The sequence below is a fragment of the Saccostrea cucullata genome, unplaced genomic scaffold, assembly GCF_032062105.1.
Source record: "Saccostrea cucullata isolate Sc308-1 unplaced genomic scaffold, CSIRO_AGI_Scuc_v1 ctg2582, whole genome shotgun sequence".
Taxonomy (NCBI): Eukaryota; Metazoa; Mollusca; class Bivalvia; order Ostreida; family Ostreidae; genus Saccostrea; species Saccostrea cuccullata.
In genome coordinates this window covers 184,794-210,376 of record NW_026929448.1, presented here as the reverse complement: position 1 = coordinate 210,376, position 25,583 = coordinate 184,794, and the positions used below count along the sequence as shown (strand labels likewise).

The 25,583-nt window shown below is 32.0% G+C and overlaps 1 protein-coding gene, 2 long non-coding RNA genes and 1 pseudogene across 4 annotated transcripts; 1 reads left to right on the top strand and 3 right to left on the bottom strand.

The window, feature by feature from the left end:
- Positions 1–233: 233 nt before the first annotated feature.
- On the top strand, positions 234–4,130 carry LOC134280871 (uncharacterized). The gene is made up of 3 exons (XR_009994978.1): positions 234–1,513; positions 2,550–2,625; positions 3,077–4,130. It is a non-coding gene; the product is annotated as an uncharacterized LOC134280871 (long non-coding RNA).
- A 3,030-nt stretch (positions 4,131–7,160) lies between these two features.
- On the bottom strand, positions 7,161–9,817 carry LOC134280870 (uncharacterized). Of its 2 annotated transcripts, XR_009994977.1 has the most exons (4): positions 9,530–9,817; positions 9,017–9,213; positions 8,561–8,703; positions 7,161–8,335 (listed from the first exon to the last, which is right to left on the bottom strand). It is a non-coding gene; the product is annotated as an uncharacterized LOC134280870 (long non-coding RNA). The 2 variants fall into 2 exon arrangements; XR_009994976.1 differs by having other exon boundaries at positions 7,161–8,703.
- Positions 9,818–11,826: 2,009 nt separating this feature from the next.
- On the bottom strand, positions 11,827–25,571 carry LOC134280872 (sarcoplasmic calcium-binding protein-like; annotated as a pseudogene).
- Positions 23,509–24,036, bottom strand: LOC134280856 (sarcoplasmic calcium-binding protein-like). The gene has a single exon (XM_062763301.1). The coding sequence runs from the start codon at positions 24,034–24,036 to the stop codon at positions 23,509–23,511; it is 528 nt and encodes a 175-aa protein (XP_062619285.1).
- Positions 25,572–25,583: the final 12 nt, after the last annotated feature.

Sequence of the window (25,583 nt, the reverse complement as noted above, 5' to 3'; positions counted from 1 at the left end):
CTTCTTATACGCTGCAAGCTTGAAGCAAATCTTCTGTGCAATATTCTAGAGTAAAACCTCAAAGATATTTTGCTTACAACTTGTTTCAATAAAGGTTGTCAGTTCTTGCTATAAGAAAATCATGCGCTCTGTGGCATAATGATATATACAGTATCACTGTTTGATGGCAATTCTCGACAAAAAAACAATGTTTTTCCTAGTTTTTAAATATCCCAGTATGAAACAATGTACATAGGCAATTTAGCCACATATGATCCACATATGCATTACCTTTCATATGAGGATCATATGTGGATCATATGAGAATCATATGTATATACAATCATATGAGAATCATATGTGGCAAATCATATGAGAATCATATGATTACACATATGTAAATCATATGAAGTAATATACATATGATTCTCATATGAAAGATCCTGCATATGAGAATCATATGAATATTCTGACAATAATCATATGAGAATCATATGAAACTGATCATATGAGAATCATATGAAACAATGTTCACTAATTTGTCCTTGTTATACTCAGGTAAAATTCATACGAATGTTTTGACAGTGATCATATGAGAATCATATGAAACGGTGATCATATGAGAATCATATGAAACAGTGTTCACTTATCTGTCCTTGTTATACTGAAGTAAAATTGCAATTTCAATAATATATATCTAAAGATAAATTTAAATGTACATTAATTCAAAAGAATTTGTTAGTAATTAATTATATGTAAAGTTCTACTCTGTTTACTCTAACCCCCCCCCCTTCCTTCTAAAAAAAACCTTTCACAATTTTTTTTTCTGTTATAATGCATTTCCCAGACAAAATAGATAAAGAATAAATTAATTTGCTTTTCATTTTAAATCTTTTGGGTTTGGCTAAGTACAATTAAAATAATTCCGTATTTTTCTCCGGGCGGGTTTTGTCTTTTATCGGATGAAAATATACGTCATTTTTTACGTCACTGCTGGAGCAGACGTGTTGGGTGTTTGGAAAAGGCAAGTGATCTCCTAACAATATTATTTTAAAGACTTTTGATTCATATTGTTTCAATATCATTTCATTATGGTGCGTATGAACTTTCTATATAATATTCTTATTACTTCAGTACTTGCATGCATTTCGTAAACCTAACGTTCGTGATCTGTAAGTAAGTTTGGATAAAATTTGTTTCTGAATGAATGTAAACATTACATGTTAGGCTAAAGGCATTACTACTTTTTAAAACTTGAATTTGTTTTCGTTTTGTTACGTACTGATATGAAAGTGAAAGTAGAAACCTTGTATGTCAGTTGGCGTTATGTATGTTGAGATCGGTATTAAGTCCGGATTCCTTCTTCAACTTAATGACAAATGTTTGTATTTATGGCCTATAGATGCATTCGGCAACTTGAGTTCAGTGTCACAGTGCTGTTTTTTTTTTCAGTCCAAAGAGCCCGAAGCTGATAAGACTGGCGATTGATCCTGAAGCTGATTTGACAGACGATTGCATCATCACAATATTGAAGGTAAAAATAAATACTTGCAATAAAAAATCTAAGTATCTGTAGTGTCTCTTTATGACAAAATATTTCTTTATTATATTTTTTTGGTTCTTTTATAATTCTACATTGTTTGCATGGCTTCATCAAAAATAAATTCAACTCAACTCAATACTCTAGAAATTTTATTCTACATGATAATTTTAATCCAGTGCACTTAAAATATGCAAAGTATGAATAGATTTTGCTGGCTGTAAAAGCTATGAAACTATATAGTATACAATAACTTTGTGGGGAGAGGGTCAAGGGAGATAAATTGGATTTTTGAATTTCAACTAAAAACTTATAACAGTGACATCCAACTTTAAAGGTATAAATACATGTGCATGTGTGTTGAAAGAACATCAGCTAGCTTAATCCATTGAATATTTACATCTATGTATTCATTGGCTGACAATTATTTTTTTCCCCCAACACTTAAGTGAATGGTGCGCGTGCCTATTAGGGCTGGGACGATATATCGAGATATCGATGTATCGTGATATATGTGAGGACGATACACATATCGATACATTTGAAAAAATATCGAAATATCGCCCCAAAAAATCTGACACCTTTTTTTCTTTGTTTATTTAACATTTGGGGTTTAATATATAAAATAAATAAGTTAAATATAAATATAGATATGAAATAAATAATAATTAACACACTTGAGTAAAATATTTTTGTTTTACAACATATAAACAACTATTTTGAATAAATTATTCTCATTTGCAAAGAAATAATTTGTTTATTTCAATGCAAAAAAAAGATTTTATAAGCAATTAAACATATCGTGATACATATCGTATCGTGGCTCAAATATCGTGATACGTATCGATATAGAAAAAGTTGTATCGTCCCAGCCCTAGTGCCTATAGTTTCGGGTTAAATGTTAAGATATATTTAAAACTATATAGAGAACCTACAAACTTGTACTCTCTGTTTTTAGTAGTTTAAATTTTAATTAAATGTATTCTTAAAAAGTATCTACTGTGTAAGACTGTGAGTATTTGTCTTACAGGTTCAATATACATGCAGTCAGCCTCTCATAAGATAAAGAACAAATCCCAAGATCCAAGGCTTGCTTCAAAGTTAAGGTAACTACACACTGTTAAATGAACTTTGTTATAGTCTTCCCAAAAGTTTGGGATATCTTGGAATCACAATGTCTGTTTTTCTGCCTGTCTACTTGTCTGTAGTATTTTTTGTCCAAAAATAATATACATGTATTTGTATCAGAATCTTCTTAATTTTTTGACAATCTGAATTAATATATACTGTTTGAACATTCCAAATTTAATTGTCAAAATAACAAAATATTGCTTTTTATGATTTTATTATGAAGCATATCTTTCAATAGTGTAATTGTTTTGCAAATTACATCATAGGATTCCTCAAAACACCTAGTATAACATATATAACGTTAGTTTTGTCTTGTATCTGTGTCAGTGAATTGGGCATACATTTGTTTGCTGATTATACCTAAGTAACTTTTATAACTCATAGAATTTAAGAATTATTTTATTTTTACTTTTGAAATTTTTGTAGAGACCATTCTGTGCCACAAAGAAATTGTTCAGGAAGAGGAGAAGTGGTGGATATGCATTTTTGGTACGGTACAGTTCAAAGAGATTTTCAAAATGGTCATGGAAGATCAAAGGGAGGACAACTGAAAAAATTGAAAGATACAGAAGGAAAAAGAACAAGGAAATATATGAAATAATTATGAAATGGGGAGGATGTACACAATCTTGTCTGAATTTGAGCTGTGAAAATTTCCCATATTCTTATTGTATGCTGGAATAATCAATAACTTGATTTTTCATAAATTTACAATAGAGAATACATGACAAATGTTATTGCTGATATTTCAATTTTGCTTTGGACACTTTCATGTCATATGGTATTTTTATACATGAACTAATTATGTTATTCATTTGTACATGTACAGTATACATGTTTAACTACTAAATCATTTTGCTGAAATCTTATAATTTGTACTCATGTTAGAATATGTTAAATACATGTATCGACAAATGCTACTGATTTGTTTGTATATTTTCTTGTTTAGAATGTACACTGTGAAAAATAAGTTATTTCTCTTGATGAAAATAATTTTATCAAAAAAGTTGTGTAAGCATTTTAAGATATTATAAAATATTTAACCAATGAAGATAGATCATTGTAATGTAATGAATTTTCATCTAAAGCAGAAATATCTGATTTTTAAATGTGTACAAGAATGTGAAAAATATTGAAAAAGAACACACAAGTGTTTCATATGATTTACATATGATGTCCTTTTCATATGATTCTCATATGTAAATGGCTTGAAACACACATAAGTGTTTCATATGATTTACATATGACACCCTTTTCATATGATTCTCATATGTAAATGGCTTGAAACACACTTAAATCATTCATATGAAAATCATATGTAGTTATTTTCATATGATTCACATATGTGGATCATATGTAAATCATATGATTTGCTTCATATGATTCACATATGATGCCCTTTTTCTATGATTCTCATATGAAACCAATCATATGAGAATCATATGATACTCATATGAGAATCATATGTGGCTAAGTTGCCTGTGTATCGGACTCTGTGGTATCTTTACTTTCAAGTTCACTGGTGTATGTCGTGTCGACTAATGAATAAAAATAACTATTTTGTATTGATAGCAAAATGAGGGTGGGCTGTATATATGACTATAAGCCGTTAAAACATTGTTGTTGCGACGGTCAGGTAAGTGCATATACCTATTTAGTGTTAACTTGATCTGTCTCTTAAAACGCACGTGCCATTTGGCACTTCTCGACTCTGACGTCACATGACGTCGTATGTAATTTGCATCACCCGAAAGAAGTCTAAGCAGTCCTTAGTTTAATAAAAAAAAAAACGTTTACCTTACCATATATCTTCTACATATGGAGCAAAATTTGTGTTATTTGTAAGCATTTGAAAAAAAATACTTCCCATGGCCTTCAACTTGACATTTAAATATATCGATGATGTCTTATCAATACAAAAAAAAACATGTAGTTATTTTCATTCATTAGTCGACACGACATATCCCAGTGAACTTGAAAGTAAAGATACCACTGAGCCTGATGTTTGATACATTTGTTTCATACTGGGATATTTTACTTGTAAAACTAGTAAAGAGCATTAATGCTAATCTAGCAAAGAAGCTTTATGATATACATGATGACTTAAACTTTTAATCGTCAACTTCCCTTAGCTTTACATCAGTGTACCTTTCTCATCTGCATTCGTGGTTTATCCATCTCAGTTGATTCGATACGCAAATTAATACTTTTCATATGAACAATTTTTAGAAAGAGGCAAGTTATTGACAAACAAGTTGATAGAACAAGAATATCAACAATCTCATTTAAAGGCATCATTTCTAAATTCTTTGGTCGAAACAACAGTCTGACAGCATAAAAAGCTATCATTACGTCAAATGTTGACTGATGATTTTCATAATAATCAATTGTAAGCCAACTGGGTGTCAAATGTTATAAATATGGTTATTATGATAGATAAGACGTTACAAACCATGTAAATGAAAAGGCAGAGTAATTTTTAGAAACTTTTTTTCGACTTTGGTTTTGACGTTGCAATGTTACATTATTAACCATGCTCCATGGTGACTACGCAGCACTGTTAAGGCCTACTATGAGAAATCAACGGAAAATAGAAGTGCCAAAACGGGATTTGTTTTTAAAACTGAATTTATTTTTATTCAGCAATTTTATAATCACAAAACTTAAATACTTATGGAAATAGCATAGTATAACCTACTCTGTACTGTATGAATATTAGTCCCATCGATGGACAGTCACGTGGTGAATGCATAGTACGTGTACTGAATGTAGGTCATTAACAAATTTCAATACCGAAAGGGCATACCCTAGTTGAAATTAAAAATTCAAACTATTAATTATTTCTGCATAATTTGTAGTTTCTGAAAAGTGCTGCTGCTTTGAAAAGAATTCGCGTTTTAATAGTTAAATTTTCAAGTAAATAGTCCTATTGCACTCTCCGACGTCACGTCGTGTCAAAGGTCAATCGGGGATAGATTTTACATCCGGGTGTTTGCGCTATAATAAACATTGAGTTGTACGAAAAAAACGTGGCAATAAATACTGAAATATAGAGCGAAACTATCATTTTCGGTAAGTTTTGAGTAAACCGATTACGATCAGAACGAAATTTGGTAAAGTTCAATTCCGTTTTATCATGATTATCGAGTTAATTGTTTAAATTTATCGTGTACATAATACTACATATACCATTGTGTATCTGTGTGCATGGTATAACCACCGTTTGTTTACACAATAAAGTTATTGATTTTTAAATCAAAATTCCTTATATTTTCATAGGGAAAACTAAACAAGGCACATTTAATCAGCTGCTAATTGGTTCATTTAACTCATGCTCAGTAATGTTGGGATGCGAGTGATCAGCTGAAGGCTGCAGATTTAGACTTATAAATGCCTATAGCATATATAAATGTTTACAATGTTTATGCTAACCATAGAGCAGTAACAGAGTAAAGGATATTCTTCTTCCAATTAAGATATAAAGCTGTTAAGGACTCAATACACAATCATACATATATACATGTAACAGTTACAAAAATGTCATTTAAGAGTTGCAATGTATAGGTGACATGATCTGTCATTAGTTCTTAGAATGAGAATAAAATTTATCAGTATGCATGGTATAGTGTATTATGAAAATTGTGATCAGTTCAAACATTCTTAACATGATTATTTTTCATTAACACTGTACATTGGACCCTCAGACATCCGGACATCAGATATCCAGATGCTTCAGTATCCGGACGACCTTTCCTCAGAACAGAAATTTTTTTAATGTTATTTGTTCTTGTTTAACTGGTAATTCAGATATCCGGACGCTTCACATATCCGGACAAATTGACGAGGACCAAAGCGTCCGGATAAATAAGGCACCACTGTATAATTAAATTTTAATGTATCTTACTAATTAAAATTTTAAAATACAGTAATTTAGGCACTTCATTTTGTTAGAACACTATTATTGGGATAGCTGCAGAACTGTATAGCTCTTTGAAAATAATATATTGTCGGACTAGTCTATCGGAGAGCTACAGTTCTGCAGCTCTTCTTGGGAGTAATCGGATGCAGTGTTCGATAAGCATCACTATACAGCAAAATATTAAGTCAGCATCAACCCATAAGGTGATCAGGATATGATCAATTTTAATTATTTCAGAGTGCTGCTGTACAAGGGAGAACCAGTGGATAAAACATTACTTTATATCGTAGAGCTTTTTGATGGATAATGGTCAATATAGGTTTTGGTAATTTTTTACTGTAACAAAATTTTACCCTTTCTTTGTGCCACATTGGTGACCCCTCCTGGCTGGCATGGGGTTAGTCAGATGCCTGCTGATGATGTCAGAATAACTTACTATTTAATTTTGTTCAAAAACAAACAATTAGAAAAAAGGGGAGTATTTTTCTATGTTTGAAATTTTAAATTCCTTTAACAATATGTAAGCACATTGATTGGCTTGATGAAATTTTTAGAATAAGGGGCATGTGATATTAATAGGAAAAGAGAGAATTGAACTGGGGTACCCTGCATCATGCCCCAAACCAATGTTCACATGTATCCAACCCTTCCAAAGTACATGTACTAAGAAAAAGAAATATTGACCTCATATTCATTCAATTCAGTTCATTTATGAATTCCACAAAACATATACATGTATGTCACTGGTAATATAGGGTTGAACATTTAATTTTGCAAAACATACACACACACAAAATAAATAAAAAAAAAGAAAAAAGATCAATATGAAATTATATTACATGTATATAACCCTACCTACATGTAATAATCTTGAAAAATGTGGGTCGGGGTACAGATGCATGCAAAAAGTGAAGATATATATTTTTTTCTCTATACATATTTCATTGAAAACAACATTCTGTATGACAAAAATTCTTGACAAATTTTAACACAAATTTCTTGATAATCCAAGAAATTGTCTTACTTGACAAAAAATTAGTTTTTAATCAGATCAGCATCCATATGTTAAAATTATTTTAATTTTATAAATGCGACATGAAAATTTAAGTAACATACTCACAATGAATTACATTGTCAACATTGATCTTGAATTTTAGAACTGATGTTAAGTGATGAACTATCTTTATATCTAATAAGCTTTTTAAAATAAGAGAATTACATATTTTCTGGTTTAAGTAATGAAATAAAAAAAGAAATTGGACAAAAATTGACCCATTTGCTAGTGCTTTTACAAATGTTGATGTTAGTGAAATATATAGAGAAAATATATAATTATTTTCACTTTTGGCACAGATCTGTACATCAAACAAAAATAAAACTGATGGCCTCATAACTTAGCCTCATAACATTTACTAGGTATATAATTTAATTCACTTATGAATTTAACCAAACATGGCGTATACAACAATGTTCCATAATGAATCAAAAGAACTTAATTTTTCATACATGACATACATGTATTTTGATTTTTTCTGAACATTTTTATAAACTCGGATTTTGCTATGGTTTTCACATCGGATGACAAGTCGAAGGTACATGTAATGGTGTTAATTGCTTGAACTTCTGACTCAGAGCTGAGATGTGATCCACTAAGTATATGACCATGTTTTCTAGGTAGTTATTATGGGCATTGCACACAAAAATAGCAGTCGCCCCTTCCTTTTCCATAGGTAACTCAGGAAGATTCTCATCAGTGCTCTGTATACCTGTTTTTATTTTTAAAAAACAACAACAAAAATCAACAGTATATCATAGACTGGGGTCTTACAATGCAATATAATTAAATGCATGTAATTTACTTTTTGTTTCTGTATGTTCCATAATCTTTATTCAGTCTGCTTTAATCTGCTTTGAAATTTGTTCATGTAAAGATGATGATAAATTATGGTATTTAATCTATTTAAAACTTTCTTTATTAAACCAGCTAGTACCTTTATATACATATGCATTTGAAAGAGCATCCTTCAGGGAGGTTAACAGAGTCTTGTGTATGTACTCATCAGATGTGTTTCTGGTTGTCTGAGCCATAACATCATAGTTTGCTTTTAATCCTTCCCAACAAGTGGTCTTGATACTAATACATGTATATAAAAAAGTACATGTAATTTACATTACAAAAAGATGTAAATTAATTAATATCCACAAATTTAAAACATTATTGGCCCATTTCATTATGATAAATTAGTTCTATAAAATGTCTACATTGATGTTATAATATTTACAGTGTGTGTACAGTATTAAGCTTTCAGTGATCATGACTAATCTTAATCACAGCTAGTAGTACATTTAATTTGTAATTTTTTTCTCTTGAAATTCTTTATTTGTATGTTAATTAATAGTTATTAGTAATATTAATGATTATGAAATGAGTGAAAGTTTTGGTATACCTTCAAGCTTTACCATGCTTTGATATTTTAAACTTCATGTCCTTGATTTGTGAAGGTTGGAGGTTTTTTGTCTGTCAGTAAAACCAAAATACACATTCCAGAGCTTGAGGCACATGTGACATGATGTTTTTCCCAGTCTGTTTGCAGATTCAACATGAAAAGGCAAACCTGCTCCATGATTGCAAGATTGTCCAAGGCTGTAATATACAATTCAGATCACATCCATTATTACTTAATATTATTTACAGCACCTAGACATGTGTAAATAAAATGTAAAATATAATATAAATTGTGACATGATTATATACCTGTTGAATAATACGGATCTATAAATCTACAGTGTAATATGCTTTATAGAATTTTATGTTTAATAACAGTCTTCTGATTTCTGGGAGGGGTAGAAATTATTTTCTTGATTATGTTTGCATAACATTTAATTAGTCATTTAACTCAAAGTGATTACATCTTTTATAATAATCAGCTTATGCTGAAATTGTTCTTTTGGTCACTTACCCTCAGTAACAGGAGCAGTAGGCACTTATAACAGTTCCACTTGTTTTCTACAAACAGACCCAAACGCTGTCAGCTGCGTTTCAAAGTTACATCACCAACTCTAGGCAAACGTTTGTTATTTAAGCCTTAATTTTCCAGAGAGAAGAATAATCTTATGCACAACTTTGATCTCCGGGATACATTATGTTTATACTATTATGTATAAAATATCAAAGTTATGAAATATGAATCAAAATAAACCTTTGTTTACAACTTCCTGAGTTACGCAGGCATCTATTGCTGTTTACAATCCCCGATTGACCTTTGACATGCATATATAATTAGCAAAATCAAAATGGCGAACCCGAACGTGCAATAGGACTATAGGCCAATGTCCAAATATGTTTGAGTTTTATCAAATATTTTTTGTACTTAGAAAATCACGCCTTCGATTTAAAGAAAGCAGCAACACTTTTCAAGTTAAAGAAAATATTCTTTATCCATATTACAAAAATGGTTAAGATCTATGCAGTGTATGCCCTTGCGAAAGTACGATCTTAGGCGGCATGTCGATGTAAAATGTACGTAACCTGTACAAAAAAACACGACATAACTAATAAAATATTCTCTTGATAGTTAATGAATATTTGCACTAAACAAAGGATACATATCGGTATTTATCGACTATCTAAAACCTTTTAAATAATATTCCATTTAATAATAAAACGCATTTCTCATTGTTAAAAAATTCCTCAATCTGCCTCTCACAGTATATGAAATACGTCATTTTTACCAAAATGACGTCATCTATACAAGTTCATCGCAATCAGTGCTTTATTTAAATCAGCTACATGGGATTTAACTAGCAACTTTTTTTAATGCATTGATAAGTTTTTTTGTTGTTAATTATGCTTAAACAGTTAAAATTTGCAAATTATTTCACTTTTAGATATTAAGAGAAATACATAAAAGTCAGATTTTTGTGTGACGTCACAGTAAACTTTTCCCGTATGAGTTCTGCCCCGTTCCTTTTTTCAAGCCTTAACTATGCTGCGTAAACATTTTGCTTTTGACATTAGGTACCATGAGTTCCATCTTATCAATGGAATGAAACTTCAAACATCGACAAAATAAATGTTTCTACGTATGAAAATGTATTGATTTTTATGTTGTTTTTATATTCCTTGGTGTTCTCAGAATGAAAATGCGTTGGTTATAAGGATATATTTTGTAATGTATTTTAAGTCCTGGACAACATTTAATCAAAAGTTTACATTATACGAGCGTTGTACTTGTTGTTGTTGCTGTCGATGGTGATGTTTTATTGAGGGGAGAGGGGTGGAAGAAAACTTTGTTTCTCTTCCTTTTTTTGAAAAAAAAATATTTAAGTATTAACCTCGTTTTTTTATCGTTCATGCTCGATTATTCATTGAGGATTTCAACTTTTATCTACTTTTATGTTTAACCAATGTTAATTCGTCGTTGTATTTACAATGCTATAGGAGGCATCAAGGGAGTTTTCTACATCTGTCTCCATTCTATCACCATTGTCTTTTGAGTAGCATTTCCATAAGATTAATGATGACCAGATCTATTATGACCGGCTCTATAATTATCCTTTGGTAGTTCCTATCATTGTTATTGGGATTCAAATTTGCCATTTATTGAATCAAAGGCTAACAATGCACGTATACATGTCAGATTCAGTAGTTACATCAGAATAAAAAATCTACTTCATTTGAAAAAGACATTATAGGCGGCCAGTTTTGTATGTATTTCAAAGTTTTTACCATATTATTCAAAGAATTTTACAATGCATTCAAGCACAAATAACCTTATCAGTATATTCGTTTATTGATGGCATAGACTTTTGATTGATTGATTGATTGTATATTGTTTAACGTCCATCTCGAGAATTGTCGACTCATGTGGAGACGCCACCACTTGCCGGTGGAGAATTGCAAATTTTTGTCCTATACTCTGCACTTAGGGCCATTAAGCAGAGAGGGATCTTTTTCGTGCCAGCACCTTCTGCGACACGGGACCTCGGTTAATACGGTCTCATCCGAAGGACCGGTCTCTAGGTCCCACAGTGGAATTCGAGCCGCGACATAAGGATCTACCCTTACTTCGCGACTCTAGAGCAGATGCTTTAACAACTGGGCCACGCGGACGACCATAGACTTTTGAAAATCGAGAGAAAAAATTCGTATATTTTAAAGTTTACAAATTTCATTTGATTAAATCCCGACCTTTGCTGTTTAAGCAATGTGTACTTAAAATACACACAATAGATGTCTACGGATAATAAAAACAATGAACATCTTTATCTACAGACGATCACATATATTGTAAATGAAGAAACACACATTGATCAGTTAAGCACATATTAATGTAAATAATGAAATAAACAAGCATTAGCTTATCGTATGTTCATAATCTTATTATCCGATAACATAGGGGAGCCTTCGAGCTAGTTAAATCAGTAAAATAAATCCGGATGGACATCAAAGCTACTTTTTCTTTTGATTTCTTTTGTCTCTATATGCAAAGTGGATATGACGTCATGCTATACGTCATATCTATGGTTTAAACTCCGGCTTGGAAGACTTCGTAGATGATGTCTCGTTTTGAGCTGTCGTCATCAGTAACAAACTGGACCCAGGCTGCTACCATTTCACGCAAAGAGGCACCAATTCCTTATCAAAACGTTTGAAGGTCTTTGTTACAAGGTCTTCGTTCTCGTGGCCAAAAGCTTTAAAAGCAAAAATGAATTCCTTGAGTTCGATGGAGCGGTCTTTGTTTGTATCAATGACGTCAAAAATCATTTCGAAACATCTCTGTATGTGCGCCTTGAAGTCTGCCTTGTCCTGTTTATAGATGGTCGTTAAATTAGAAAGGAACTGCTCTTCAGTTAACTGGTGTTCGCCTTTGAGAATGTACGTTGTCCACCAGCTTTCCACGTTCGTTCGGACTGTCTCTGCCTTGTCGCCTAGAAGATGATGTAGATCTGTAAACTTATTTCGGGACTCCTCGACATCTTGTAGTGAGATCTTACCGTCATGATCGACGTCCAGGGACTTGTACCACATCTTCCATTTCTTTGTCAAATAGTCCATCCTCTCTTAAAACATATAGAGAAAAAAATATGAGAAAGGTCTCTAATTTCTAATTGAGAAACATTTAATTTCCACAAGTTTACATCTGAGCAGAGAAAGTGACATTTGTTACATGTAATGGGTGATTTCAACATGCCCAAGGTCATTTTTACAAAACTGCAAATAGGCACTTCACAAAATTACAATAATCCACTAAAAAATACAAATTGGAAAACACGGACTTCTAAAAACATCAGAGATATTTCAGAAGTTGGATGGGGTGCCACAAAGTAGTAAGCGTCCTTTGTCGAGCAGACATAGCTCAGATTGACCAAAGTTTTGGTACAGTGGCTCTGTCAAATAACTTAGAAATAGCCGTTTTGATTCAAACAGTTTAGGTTTTAATATTTCTTTGACGGAGAACAAAGATATAGATAACATGGTTTTGGTAATGGATTCTTAAAGCATATTTTAACAGAATCCTAATAGATTTCTAGATTTCCTAGTCTTAGATTCTACACCAAAGTTGCATAATGAAAAGTTGGAAATTTGTACATATATACTGAAAGGAAAAAGAAACGCAGGGTAAACTTTTGAGGTAAATTAAAATTATTTTTCTTTCAATTTTTTTAAGTATTCCTATCAAACTATTACAATCATCTTTCAAAAAGATATAACCAAAATCTCATTTGATTTTGTTTAATAATTCTTAAGTTATTGAAGCTCATATGCCGGTACCCACCAAAAGTGAAAATCGAAATCTCTCATTATCTTCAATGTCTCTCCTGTACATCTATCATGAGCGTTATTTCTCCTTTGCATGGAATTCATCAAAGTGAGTATCTTTCAAACCCTGGATACATTTGACATGGGTAACCACGCCAAAAAATTAGTCATGCGACGCGCGCATGCGCGAGTGAGAGGAACACAACTGTAAATCGACATGTTTAAACAATCAAATTGCAGAATTGTTTTCTTTCATATATTTGTGTGAATGTAATGATTATAATAGTCTACTGTATACAAGGCGGGTTTTGTGGTATTAGGACTGCGATTTAAGAGGTGGCAGGACGAATAACCCGCTCGGAACATGACTCCGTTTCGCGTTAACGTCATCGTCACGGTTGATTGAAAACCATTCTAGGCCCTCTCTGACAACGGGTAATAAATTTTATGGGGGAAAATTTACAAGAAACTGCTTGGATAACCGTTGTTGCCTCGTTCATTACTTAGGCAAATCGAAAATCAGACCCCATTGAACTTCCATAAACTGTACAAAGATTGCAAGAAATTCACATCGTCTCTAAATATTGAAAAACAATGTGTATACCTCAGGTGCATCAAATGGTGCAACAAGATTTGTTGACAAACTCGTCGTCATCAAATTTCACGTGTTTTGGGCTTTTTAGCGTTTCCCCTGCATGACGTCATACATTTCATGGTTGAATAATTCTGAACACTGATTTAGATGCAAGGTAACTTAATTTCTCATCTGACCAATTTTCGTAATTTTCGGTCATGCGGTCAAAAGGTTTTCGAATATTATGATACCCTGCGTTTCTTTTTCCTTTCAGTATAGTTTATGTTTAACTTAGTGGAGGATGAACGAAGCAAACAATACAATTAAAAATATTTCTAATACAATTAAGTAAAAACAAAAATAAAATAACCCGTTAATTGAATGAGTGTGAAAAAATATAAACATTCAATTATGATCAATTCCCCTATACATTGTGAGCATGACATTTGACGTTCACACTCCTACAATCATATACTAGACTAAGTACTTGTATTTTAAATTTCAAGCAATTAACATGTACAATTCCAACAAATGATCATGTAAATATATAGTATTTTTTCAAAAGATCAATCAAAGAGAAAAGTATTTTGTTTTAAAAATAAATTATACTCAGCTATAAAATGAAAGATTTGGTTCTTTTAAAAGAAAATGGATTGAGAGGTTCCGGGGCTCTCACTTTCAAAAAGATTGAAGACTTTTAGGAAAGGAAATAAAATTTAGAGCTGTGCCGCCTATTTCAAATTTGCCACAGTTGGGAGGCATTTCATTCTGATTAATGTTCACGTGAGAAAGAAATAATTTATTCAATTTATGAAATAGAAAAATCCGCATCTAAAATGCGAAACATATACATGTATGGTGTAGAAGACTATGTCATATGCCAAACCTGAATTTTATATTAAAAATATAAATAACTCAGAACTTTCAGATTAAGACAATAATATTCAGAAAACAAGTCCAATTTGGTGAGCATAGTTTAACAGAATCCTACTTTTATTTTTAGATTTCATTGTTTTAAATTTTACATCAACACAGTAAAATGATAAGTTGGAAAATTGTACATATAATCTATGTTTAAATTCGTGAAGGACCAACAAAGAAAACAATACACACACAAAAAATAAAAACAATTAACTAAAAAATATACCTTGTTAATTAAATAATTGCAAAAGAATATACACATTCAATTGTCTTTATGTCATAAAATGTATCTTAAAAAAAGCAGTATAATGTAGTAGAATATGTACGATACCAAACCTGAATATTGTATTAAAAAATATAAATAACTTAAAACTTACAGATTAGAAAATAATCTTCGGAAAACAACAGAAGTCCAATATTTGTTGAGCAGAATGAAGTTGGATGTAATCTACGAGCTTCACAGATGTTAAGTGCATCATTTGCAATGAAAACAGTTTATATCATTTAACGGACTTTCATTACAGGGATTACATGTTTAAATCAAAAAAAACTGTCGTAATGAATAAATAGTGAAGGGTTGAACAAAAAGCAAAGTCAAACCTTTTGTATACCATACTCGGTGTCCTTTATTTCAAAAACAGTTATCGGTGTTAATGGCAATTTAACAACAAACGAGATAATTTAAACGGTTCAATTGCCAACTCCTCTTACTGATGCAGCATAATACCTTCATTATCTGCACACGGGGTTTATATATCTTAGTTGATTCGTTATGCAATAGCATGCACACCGTATTAACAATTTCTAAAACGAGATATATTATTGACAACAAAATCAAAAGTTTCGTTTAAAAACCATTTCGTAAGTACTACGGCTGATACAAAGCAAAACACAAGATAAAATACAATTTATCATTAATTTAACGAGGCCGAGTCTAATTATTTCTGCCCTAGGGATTTTGATAATTTTATGAGAATTAATTTTTACTGCTGTATTTATTGTTTTCGGGTTAAAGATTCGAATGATTACCACCCCGATTTCTTAGGGGGCCATCTCAAAAGTTGTCAAATTTTACTATTGTACCCTATGGGAATTTGTTGGAAAATGCCAAATTTTCACAATTTTCCCATATTTTTTGTATTTCTGCCCTAGGGATTTCTTTTTCATTCAAGTATATGAAAGTTTATGTAAAAAGTCACCAAATTGTGAAATTTCAAAAATGTTCACCATCTAGGTTGGTCTAGGTAGTAATTACTTAATTTTTTTTCGGAACCCAATACCTCTAAAATTTCCATATTACGATATAAATACTTCTCTTTGCAGATGAATTATCGGCGCATAAAATTTTTTGGTAAAATTAGCCATTTTTTGATTGCTAGTATGTTTCTTGGGAAGTTCTGTCATGCGATTTTAGTATAATATCCATGGACGTCTTGAACATACAAGCGAGTCATCCGTCATTAATCTTCAGCGTCGTGCATTGCTTCCAAAATCCGAAAATGGTGACGTTGTTAGAGCCATTCCAACGTTCTTTTTCCAATTATTTTCGTAAAATCACATTTTCAGATCAATAGGAGTTAAAGATAATGTTAATTATGTATTAAAATCAAAATAATGATCAAAGATGTACTGTCACACAAATGACTGCATGAAATTAAAAAGCTGTGCAAAGTGATGCGCACTCGAATTAGACTCGGCCTCGTTAAATGCTAACTTACGTTTTTCATACGAATTGTATATGTAAGGACATTATATACACAGTGAATTGTCGACGGATTTTTACCGCTAGTTCCTGAGTTTGACAAAAAGCACATCGCTGGTGTGACAAGGCGGCAGTGTATGCTCACTTATGGGAATACCAATAGATTCTTAAATACCAGGTCTCCAAAACCCTCATGGATGTTGTTAATTAGATACTCAGATACATAGAGGATATCTATATAACGTGATTTGCTTTATTCAACGAGTTGAGATTGAGTAAGCCTCGCCAATATACACATTTTCCACTCAGTGTATAAAGTCAATATCAAATCATACAATCATAAATGTTCAATTTCTCTCATACGATTTTTTTTTACAAAACTTTAATTGAAATAACCCCTTCGAAACTATATGAATGATTTCTATCCAAACTTATGACGCATAAATAAATGCCTTTGCACTGTTGATGTTGACATGGCGATGGAACGGAAATCATGTAAAAAAAAAATATTAGATATCTGCATTTTTTTTAAAACAATCTGTGTGACAATATTATTAATATTTCTTTCAAACTTTTGACTGAAAGTTGTAAGGACCGAGGGTCGACATTTAATCATATTTAGCTTAATAAAATATTTGCTTTACCATTTATTCTCTACATATGGAACATAATTTTTGAATTTCTTAAGCATTAGAAAAATAAAATTATTTGCCGTGGCCTTCAACTTGACATTTAACTATATCGATGATGTCTTATCAATACAGAATACATGTAGTTATTTTCATTCATTAGTCGACACGACTTATCCCAGTGAAGTTGAAAGTGAAGATACCACAGAGTCTGATACATTTGTTTCATACTGGGATATTTTAAAACAAGTAGAACACATTAATGCTAATCTAACAAAGAAGCTTTATGATAAACATGATGACTTTAACTTTTAATCGTCAACTTCCCTTAGTTTTGCAGCAGTGTACCTTTACCATCTGCATATGTGGTTTATCTATCTCAGTTGATTCGATACGTAAATGTATACTTTTCATAGGAAACATTTTTTAGAAAGAAGCAAGATATTGACAAACAAGTTGATACAAGAAGAATATCAACAGTTTCATCTAAAAGCATCAATTTTAAGTTCTTTGGTCAATACAATGGTCTGTCATCACAAAAAATTATCATTATGTCAAATGTTGACTGATAATTTTCATAACAATTGTAAGCCAACTGGGTTACAGATGTTAAAGATACGTTTTAAATGTCGGAAAAGACGCTACAAACCATTATGAAATGAAAAGGCAGAATACATTTTAGAAACTTTATCGACGTTGTTTTGACATTGCAGTGTTATTAACAATGCTCCATAGTAACAAAACATGTTGTTTTTGACATTAGCTAGCATGAGTTCAATTTAATCAATGGAATGAAACTTCACACATCGACAAAATATTTTTTACGTATGAAAAGGTGTTCATCTTAAGTCTTGATTTAAGATTCGTTGATGTCCTCAGAATGAAAATACATTTTTTGTAATGCATTTTAAGTCCTGGACTACATTTAATCAAATGTTCAAATTATACGAGCGTTGTTTTTTTTTTTGTTGTTGTAACAGTTGTTGTTGTTGATGATGTTTTATCGAGGGGAAGTGAATAGAAGAATGGTTTTTTTTCCTTCTTTCTTTGTTAAATTATTGAATAATTAACCTGCTCTTTGTTCATGGTCTCCTATTCATTGAGGATTTTAAATTTTATATGCACTGGCTTTTATCTTTAACCACTGCTAATTCGTCGTTGTATTTACAATGTTATAGGAGGCATAAAGGGAGTTTTCTACATCTGTCTCCATTCTATCACCATTGTCTTTTGAGTAGTATTTCCATAAGATTAATGATGACCAGATCTATTATGACCGGCTCTATAATTATCCTTTGGTTGTTCCTATCATTGTTATTGGGATTCAAATTTGCCATTTATTGAACCAGAGGCTAATAATTCACGGGTACATGTCACATTCAATAATTGCATCAGAATAAAAAATATCCACTTTATTTGAGAAAGACATTATAGGTCCGTTTTGTATGTATTTTAAAGTTTTTACCATATTATTCAAAAAAAATTTCCAATCCATCCAAAGACAAATAGCCCTATCAATATATTCCTTTTACGAAAGCATAGACTTTTGAATATTGTTAAAAAAAATTGTTATAAGGAACATGTACATGTATTTAGTTTTAAAATGTCATTTGATTCAATGCCGACCTTTGCTGTGTAAGCAATGTGTACTTCAAATACGCACCTAAAATGTCTACAGATAATAAAACATTGAACATCAATATCTGCAGCCGATTACATACGTATGTATGATAAGGTTTCCCAAAGAATATTGCAGTGTACCCTGTACATGCTTTCTCTCAACTACATATGCATGACGTCCAAATTGAAAATGACGTCAAGTCACTGCCAACTTAAGAAGTATTGATGGGGAGAGTGTCAAACTTTACACCGTATTTCAATCTGCATATAAAGTTTCAAAAAACTAGATGATTTTGTGTCATTTCTCTAGTTTAAAAGACAGCGTGTTCAAAATATGTATGAGAATATACGTTTGATATTTGCCTTTTTTATACCCATGGATATAGGCAGCATTCATAATATGTGTGAAAAAGAGCCTGGCGGAGATGATTAATGAGGATTAATTTGAGGTCTCTTGTGAAAATTTCTTAGAGGAATTTTCTCTCCAACTAGATATTGCTTGGGAAAAATGTATGATGGTTTTGATTTTCACCAGATGTCAATGTTGAGTGGAAAATACCATCAGATTTGTCGGTAAGTTGAAGTGATTTTGAAATAAATTGTACAAGAGCAATAGTATTACTTTTCCCAAACACATTTCGGGTTCTGAAGGATGCAGCTATTTTATTTACATGACAAAAAGTTACAAATTATTGTGTTATAGGGCTGCGCCAAAGCGACTCATGTGAAGCACATCAAAAAGGTAAAAATGACCGTCACGTGATCAACGAGGTCATGTGCTATCGTAACAAATATGTCTATATACATGTATAGCTAGGGAACTCTCTATATGAATTGGCCGTATTTATTTATATACAATTGTAACTTAAAAATAAAAATTATCAAAGTACTGAGAGTACTGATAGGCGGAAGTTTGATTGCAAGTTCTCATGTGCAAAACTTTAATGACACATATTTGAAGCATGATCTGTTTTAAAGGGGGGAGGTTATAAATATTTTGATGGATTGTAGCATTGAAACCAAGGAACAAGAATAAAAAATATGTTTCCCTTTTGAAGCGGAGACATGAAAATAAGTGACGTCAATAGCACTTGATATGAACATTTAAACATTTATTATACCCCCCGCTTGAACAGAGGGAGGGTATACTGTAATCAGTATGTCCGTCCGTCCGTCCTTATGTACGTCTAGCTGTCCGTCCGTCCATCTGTTACGCTTTGGGGTACTCATCTCTTATCCGCAACGCCCTTATACCACTGAGTGAAATTTAATGAAACCTTCACAGAATCTTTATAACATATTGCCATTGTGCACCTTCTATTTTACTTTTGGATCCGACACATAATTTGGGTTTCCCGGCCACAGCAAACACGGACTTTTCCATTATAATTATATGGGAGGGGGTAATCATTTAGTGAGCCCATTGCTCACAGTACCTCTAGTGTTTGTCAAGTATAACAAGTTAAAATCGAAATGCAAGTTGCAATACATAAAATTTGTAAGATATGCTTTTGGGGAACAAGAAATAGATATTAATTATAAAATTTTACACAAAAATTAGTATTAATGAGTAATAGAAAACAATAAATATCACAACTGCTTTTTGGTTTTTTTTATGTGTATTAAGTTTTAGTACCAGTGAAACAAAGTCTTGTTATAAAACAGCTAATTAAATAAGGATGCAAAATACATAGAAGACCTTGCATAGATTTACAATGTGCTTGTGGTTCTATGAATTGTTTTCATTCAATACCCGTATGGCCCAGGTAGAACAAATCACAAGTCTCTAATGCTGATGACAGGTGAACCCCGTGTCATGATATCCACAATAAATGGACATTTTTTTCAGGAGAGCTTCTACCACGGCAAGTCCTTGAAAGCCAGACAATTTTATTTTTATTCCTGTGGTAAATTTGTCTTTGATGATTGTAAAATATTGGTACATACATTCCAATATCAGTGTTGATTTCTTTTCTGGAGATTATCTACACCATTTCCCTCACAACTGTCTCTTGGCAGAATTTTCTACAAAGTGTATAATTGAAAAAAAAAATTAAGAATATCTCATAATGTTTATTTAACAAAAATTATTTTAAAATGTATCCGACTTTCTGACTAAATGAAATCAAGGACTTCAAATAACCTTTTATGATATATTTTTAAAATAATATATTTTCAAGGGAAGTCATCTTTACCGGGTACTCGATCCAACATCCAAGTATCGAATACTGAAAATAAGTACTCGGTTACTCAGATGTATATTATTTCTTATTTCAAGGTACACATTTTTATCAAAAACTTATCAATTATAACTAAAACATGCAAATGGTAATTAGCATGTCTTCATCTACACCTAGCTGTAAAACATCCGTTATCCCTTATCCTTTATCCGTTATCTGACATGCATACAAATTAATGCCACTCTACGGACTTCAAGAGTGAAGTGGGTATATAGAAATAACGAAAGATTCAACACTGCTGAAAGTCAACTTGTGTAGTAAGTTTAGTGTATGTATACTGGAAACAACCAATGAATGATATAAGACTAGCGATCATGACCAACAACATTAGTCCCCTCTCTTTCTCTAGTTATATAACCTACATGTGTACACAGCAGTTTGTCAAATAGATCCAATTAAAACAACCTTTTGTAATTTTTGAGTGTATTGTGCATTTGTGTTTTATTTGATAACTAATTTTAGTACCAAAAATTGTTTCCAATGGAATTGATAATTATTTGTGCATGTATTACATTGATAAACATGATAAAATCAGCTTTGTAGGTTAACAGAGCTTAATTTAACTATGCTCAAGATAAAACTTTCATCTACATTTTACCGTGTAACTGTGTATTCAATTGGGAAATGTTAGAGTAAGTGATTATTAAATTTTGACTGATTTGACTTCCCTAATATTTTTTTGTATTTTTTTTCTCTCTCAAAAGCCTACTATTCATCATGTATTTGAATGTATTTAAAAAAAATGAACAGAAAATACTCAAGTCAACAAAAATAAGAAATGTCAAAATATATTTTCAAAAATAGTATTCGGTTCATTTTTGCCATCATAACAAAATCATTAATTTTTTTATGCTATCAAAAATATGTATCATAACTTTTGAAAAAATTTTCACAAGAAATATAATAATTTGATGTTCTCACCTTCGGAAAAGTGTTTCTGGTTGTCCTGAGTTGAGTTTTCTCCTGCCATTTAGAGGTGACACAGAGCAAATTCACAATTCAATCTTAATTATATACCATTTTCTGTTAGCTACCTCTGTAGGAACACATCTATTCAGACTAAAATAAAATGTAGTTCTTATGCTTGCGTCTTAATTTCTGTCCAAATTTTACAGTTTAAAATGGCCCATTCTTCAACACTCATGTATTTACATCAAATGAGAAAGGATATATAAATGTATACACAAATCGGCATGATAATTCCTCAAATAATTTCTCCCAGGCATGTAATCATGGTAATTATAGAGTACCAGTTCGTTTGTCTTCGATAAGACCCGACCATAACAGCTATCATATAATGATATCTAAAGCATGCCTGCATAGGGAGGGGACATTTTCAAGTTAAAACAATAAAAGATAAAGGTGGCAATAAAGGTAGGATAATCACATAGCGTGAGTTACCTTGCTTATTTTGAAGAGAAGGCCTGTCACTTCCATTCAACCATAAATTGTTGTAAATCATTTGTGCTCCACGTGGGTTTGTTGACAGTAATTTCACGCTGAATCGTCTGTGTTAGATTATTACGCGAATGTAGTACATATATATAAATAAACAATTGATAAAAGGAGTTACATACCTCTTTTCTTCTATTTTATACAAGATTATTGAAAATATTAGTTCCTCAGGAGCTATGTACCTGTCATTAATTCTGAAACATAATTACCTACTTGAACTATTTTGTCCCTCGTAGTATTTCTTAAGATCGCGTCACGACCCCGTGCTAATCAAATGTTGAACCCGATTTGATTAACGTATGTGTTGTCGTTCGTTCTTCTCTCAAACGTGAAACGTATCAGGAGTACTAAAATAATAACTATTCGTTCTATTATTAGGCCATTATTTTTATTGGACCTTTTTACATTAATCAAAATAAATTGTTAAAATAAATTCGCCATAACACAGGCTTTTTGATATGATAATAACGATGAAGATTGGGAAGGGGGTCGAATATGATTTAGCGGGTTGTCTGCCCTTAGTTTAAGATACATCCGTTTAGAGTACCATGAAACGGGGCAAACATCTTGAGAGGTCGAAAGGTCAACAGAGCAAATGTAATAGGAGGCTTCCGCCTAAAAATCGATCTAGCAATGCAGTGTTACGTTTTAAACGCATTTAAAGCTATGGGAAGCCTTAACAGTACTTCTTAATTAAAATATAAATAAAGAAACACACACTGATCCGTTAAACACATATCAATATATATAATGAAATAAAAAAGTAATAGCTTATCATAAATTTATTTAAATAAATCATGGCAAATTAGAGAGCAGAGCAAAGGAGATGAGTGAAAAAGAGAGAAAGAGAGAAAAAGGAAGAGGAAAATTCTTAGTTCTTTATCATCTTGCCAGCCGATAACATAGCAGAGTGTTAGAGCAAGTAAAATCGGGAAGATAAATCCGGATGGACATTAAAGCTACTTTTTCTTTTGATTTCTCTTGTCTCTATATGAAAAGCGGATATGACGTCATGCTATACGTCATATCTATGGTTTAAACTCCGGCTTGGAAGACTTTGTAGATGATGTTTCGTTTTGAGCTGTCGTCATCAGTAACAAACTGGACCCAGGCTGCTATCATCTCATGCAGAGGCACCAAATCCTTATCAAAAAGTTTAAAGGTCTTTGTTACAAGTTCTTCGTTCTCATGACCGAACGCCTTGAAAGCATAAATGAATTCCTTGAGTTCGATGAAGCGATCTTTATTTGTATCAATGACGTCAAGAATCGTTTCGAAACAACTCTGTATGTTCGCCTTGAAGTCTGCCTTGTCTTGTTTATAAGCGGTCGTTAAATTAGAAAGGAACTGCTCTTCAGTTAACTGGTGTTCACCTTTGAGAATGTACGTTGTCCACCAGCTTTCCACGTTCGTTCGGACTGTCTCTGCCTTGTCGCCCAGAAGATGGTGTAGCTCTGTTAACTTATTTCGGGACTCCTCGACATCTTCCAGTGAGATTTTTCCGTCATGATTGACGTCAAGGGACTTGTACCACATCTTCCATTTCTTTGTCAAGTAGTCCATCCTCTCTAAGACCATGTAACAGTAAGAAGAAATATTAGAAGGATCTATATTTTTCTAATTGAGAAACATTTAATTTCCATAAGATTTCCTCTAAGCAGAGAAAGTGAAATTTTTAAAATGGGTAATTACAACATGCTCAAGGTCATTTTTACAAAGCTGCAAATAGGCATTTTAAAAAATTGCAGAAATCCATTGAAAAAATACAAGTCTGGAATTTAGAAACCACCGACTTCTAAAAACATTGGAAGTTGGATGGGGTGCCACAAAGGAGTGAGCATCTTTGACGAGTAGACATAGCTAAGATTGACCCAAGTTTTGGTACAGTGGCTCTGTCAAATAACTTAAAAATAGCCGTTTTGATTCAAACAGTTTAACCCCGTGGGGATTCGGGTTAGAATAGGTCCTCTGTATCCCCTTGCTTGTCGTTAAAGGCGACTAAATGGGGCGGTCCTTCGGATGAGACCGTATAAACCGAGGCCCCGTGTCACAGCAGGTGTGGCACGATAAAGATCCCTCCCTGCTCAAAGGTCGTAAGTGCCGAGCATAGGCCTAAATTTGCAGCCCTTCAACGGCAATGGTGACGTCTCCATATCAGTAAAATATTCTGGAGAGGGACGTTAAACAGTATACAATCAATCAATCAAACAGTTAAGATTTTAATACTTCTTGGACGGAACACAAAGATATAGATAATATGGTTTTGGTAAAGAATTTTTCTAACATATTCTAACAGAATCATACTTTTTATTTTAGAGTTCATTGATTTATAGTCTACATCAATACTGAAAAATGAAAAGTTGGAAAATTATAATCTATGTTTAACTTCTTTGAGGATGAACCAAACGAAACAATACACACAAAAATTTTACTAAAACAATTAATTAAAATTAAAAAAAAATATATCCTGTTAATTATATAATTGAAAAAAATATACCCATTCAATTATAATTAATTCCCCTTTATATTTGAGGTTCAAGCATATACTAGTACTTGTATTTTAAATTCAAGCAATCAACATGTACAATTCTTACCAATAATCATGTAAATATAGTATTTTTTTTAAAGATTAACAAATAGGTTTTAGAGATTAATAAAAAAGATAAACATTTTGCTGTGAAGGTAAAAAATATTCAGCTATGAAATGAAAGACTTGGTTCTTTGAAAGGAAGACGGATTGGAAGGTTCCGAGGCTTTCATTTGAGAAGGCAAAACGCCAAAGTTTACACGCGCCATGGCACCCGCTATACGGTATACCAAACCTGAATTTTGTATTAAAATATTAATAACGTAAAACTTACAGATTAAAAAATTAATCTGAAAACAGTCCACTATTTGTTGAGCTGAATGAAGTTGGATGTAATCCTCTAGCTTCACAGATGTTAAGTGCATCATTTACAATGTAAACAGTTTATATTATTAAACGGACTTTCGTTACAGTAATTAAATGTTTAAACCAAAAAAAAAATGTCATACTGAATAAATAGTGAAGGGTTGAACGAAAAGTAATGTCACACTTTTTTATACTATACTCGGCGTCCTTTATTTCA

Bases quoted from the DNA above. Each gene is read 5' to 3' on its own strand.
- LOC134280856 (XM_062763301.1), bottom strand. From the start codon at position 24,036: ATGGACTACTTGACAAAGAAATGGAAGATGTGGTACAAGTCCCTTGAC.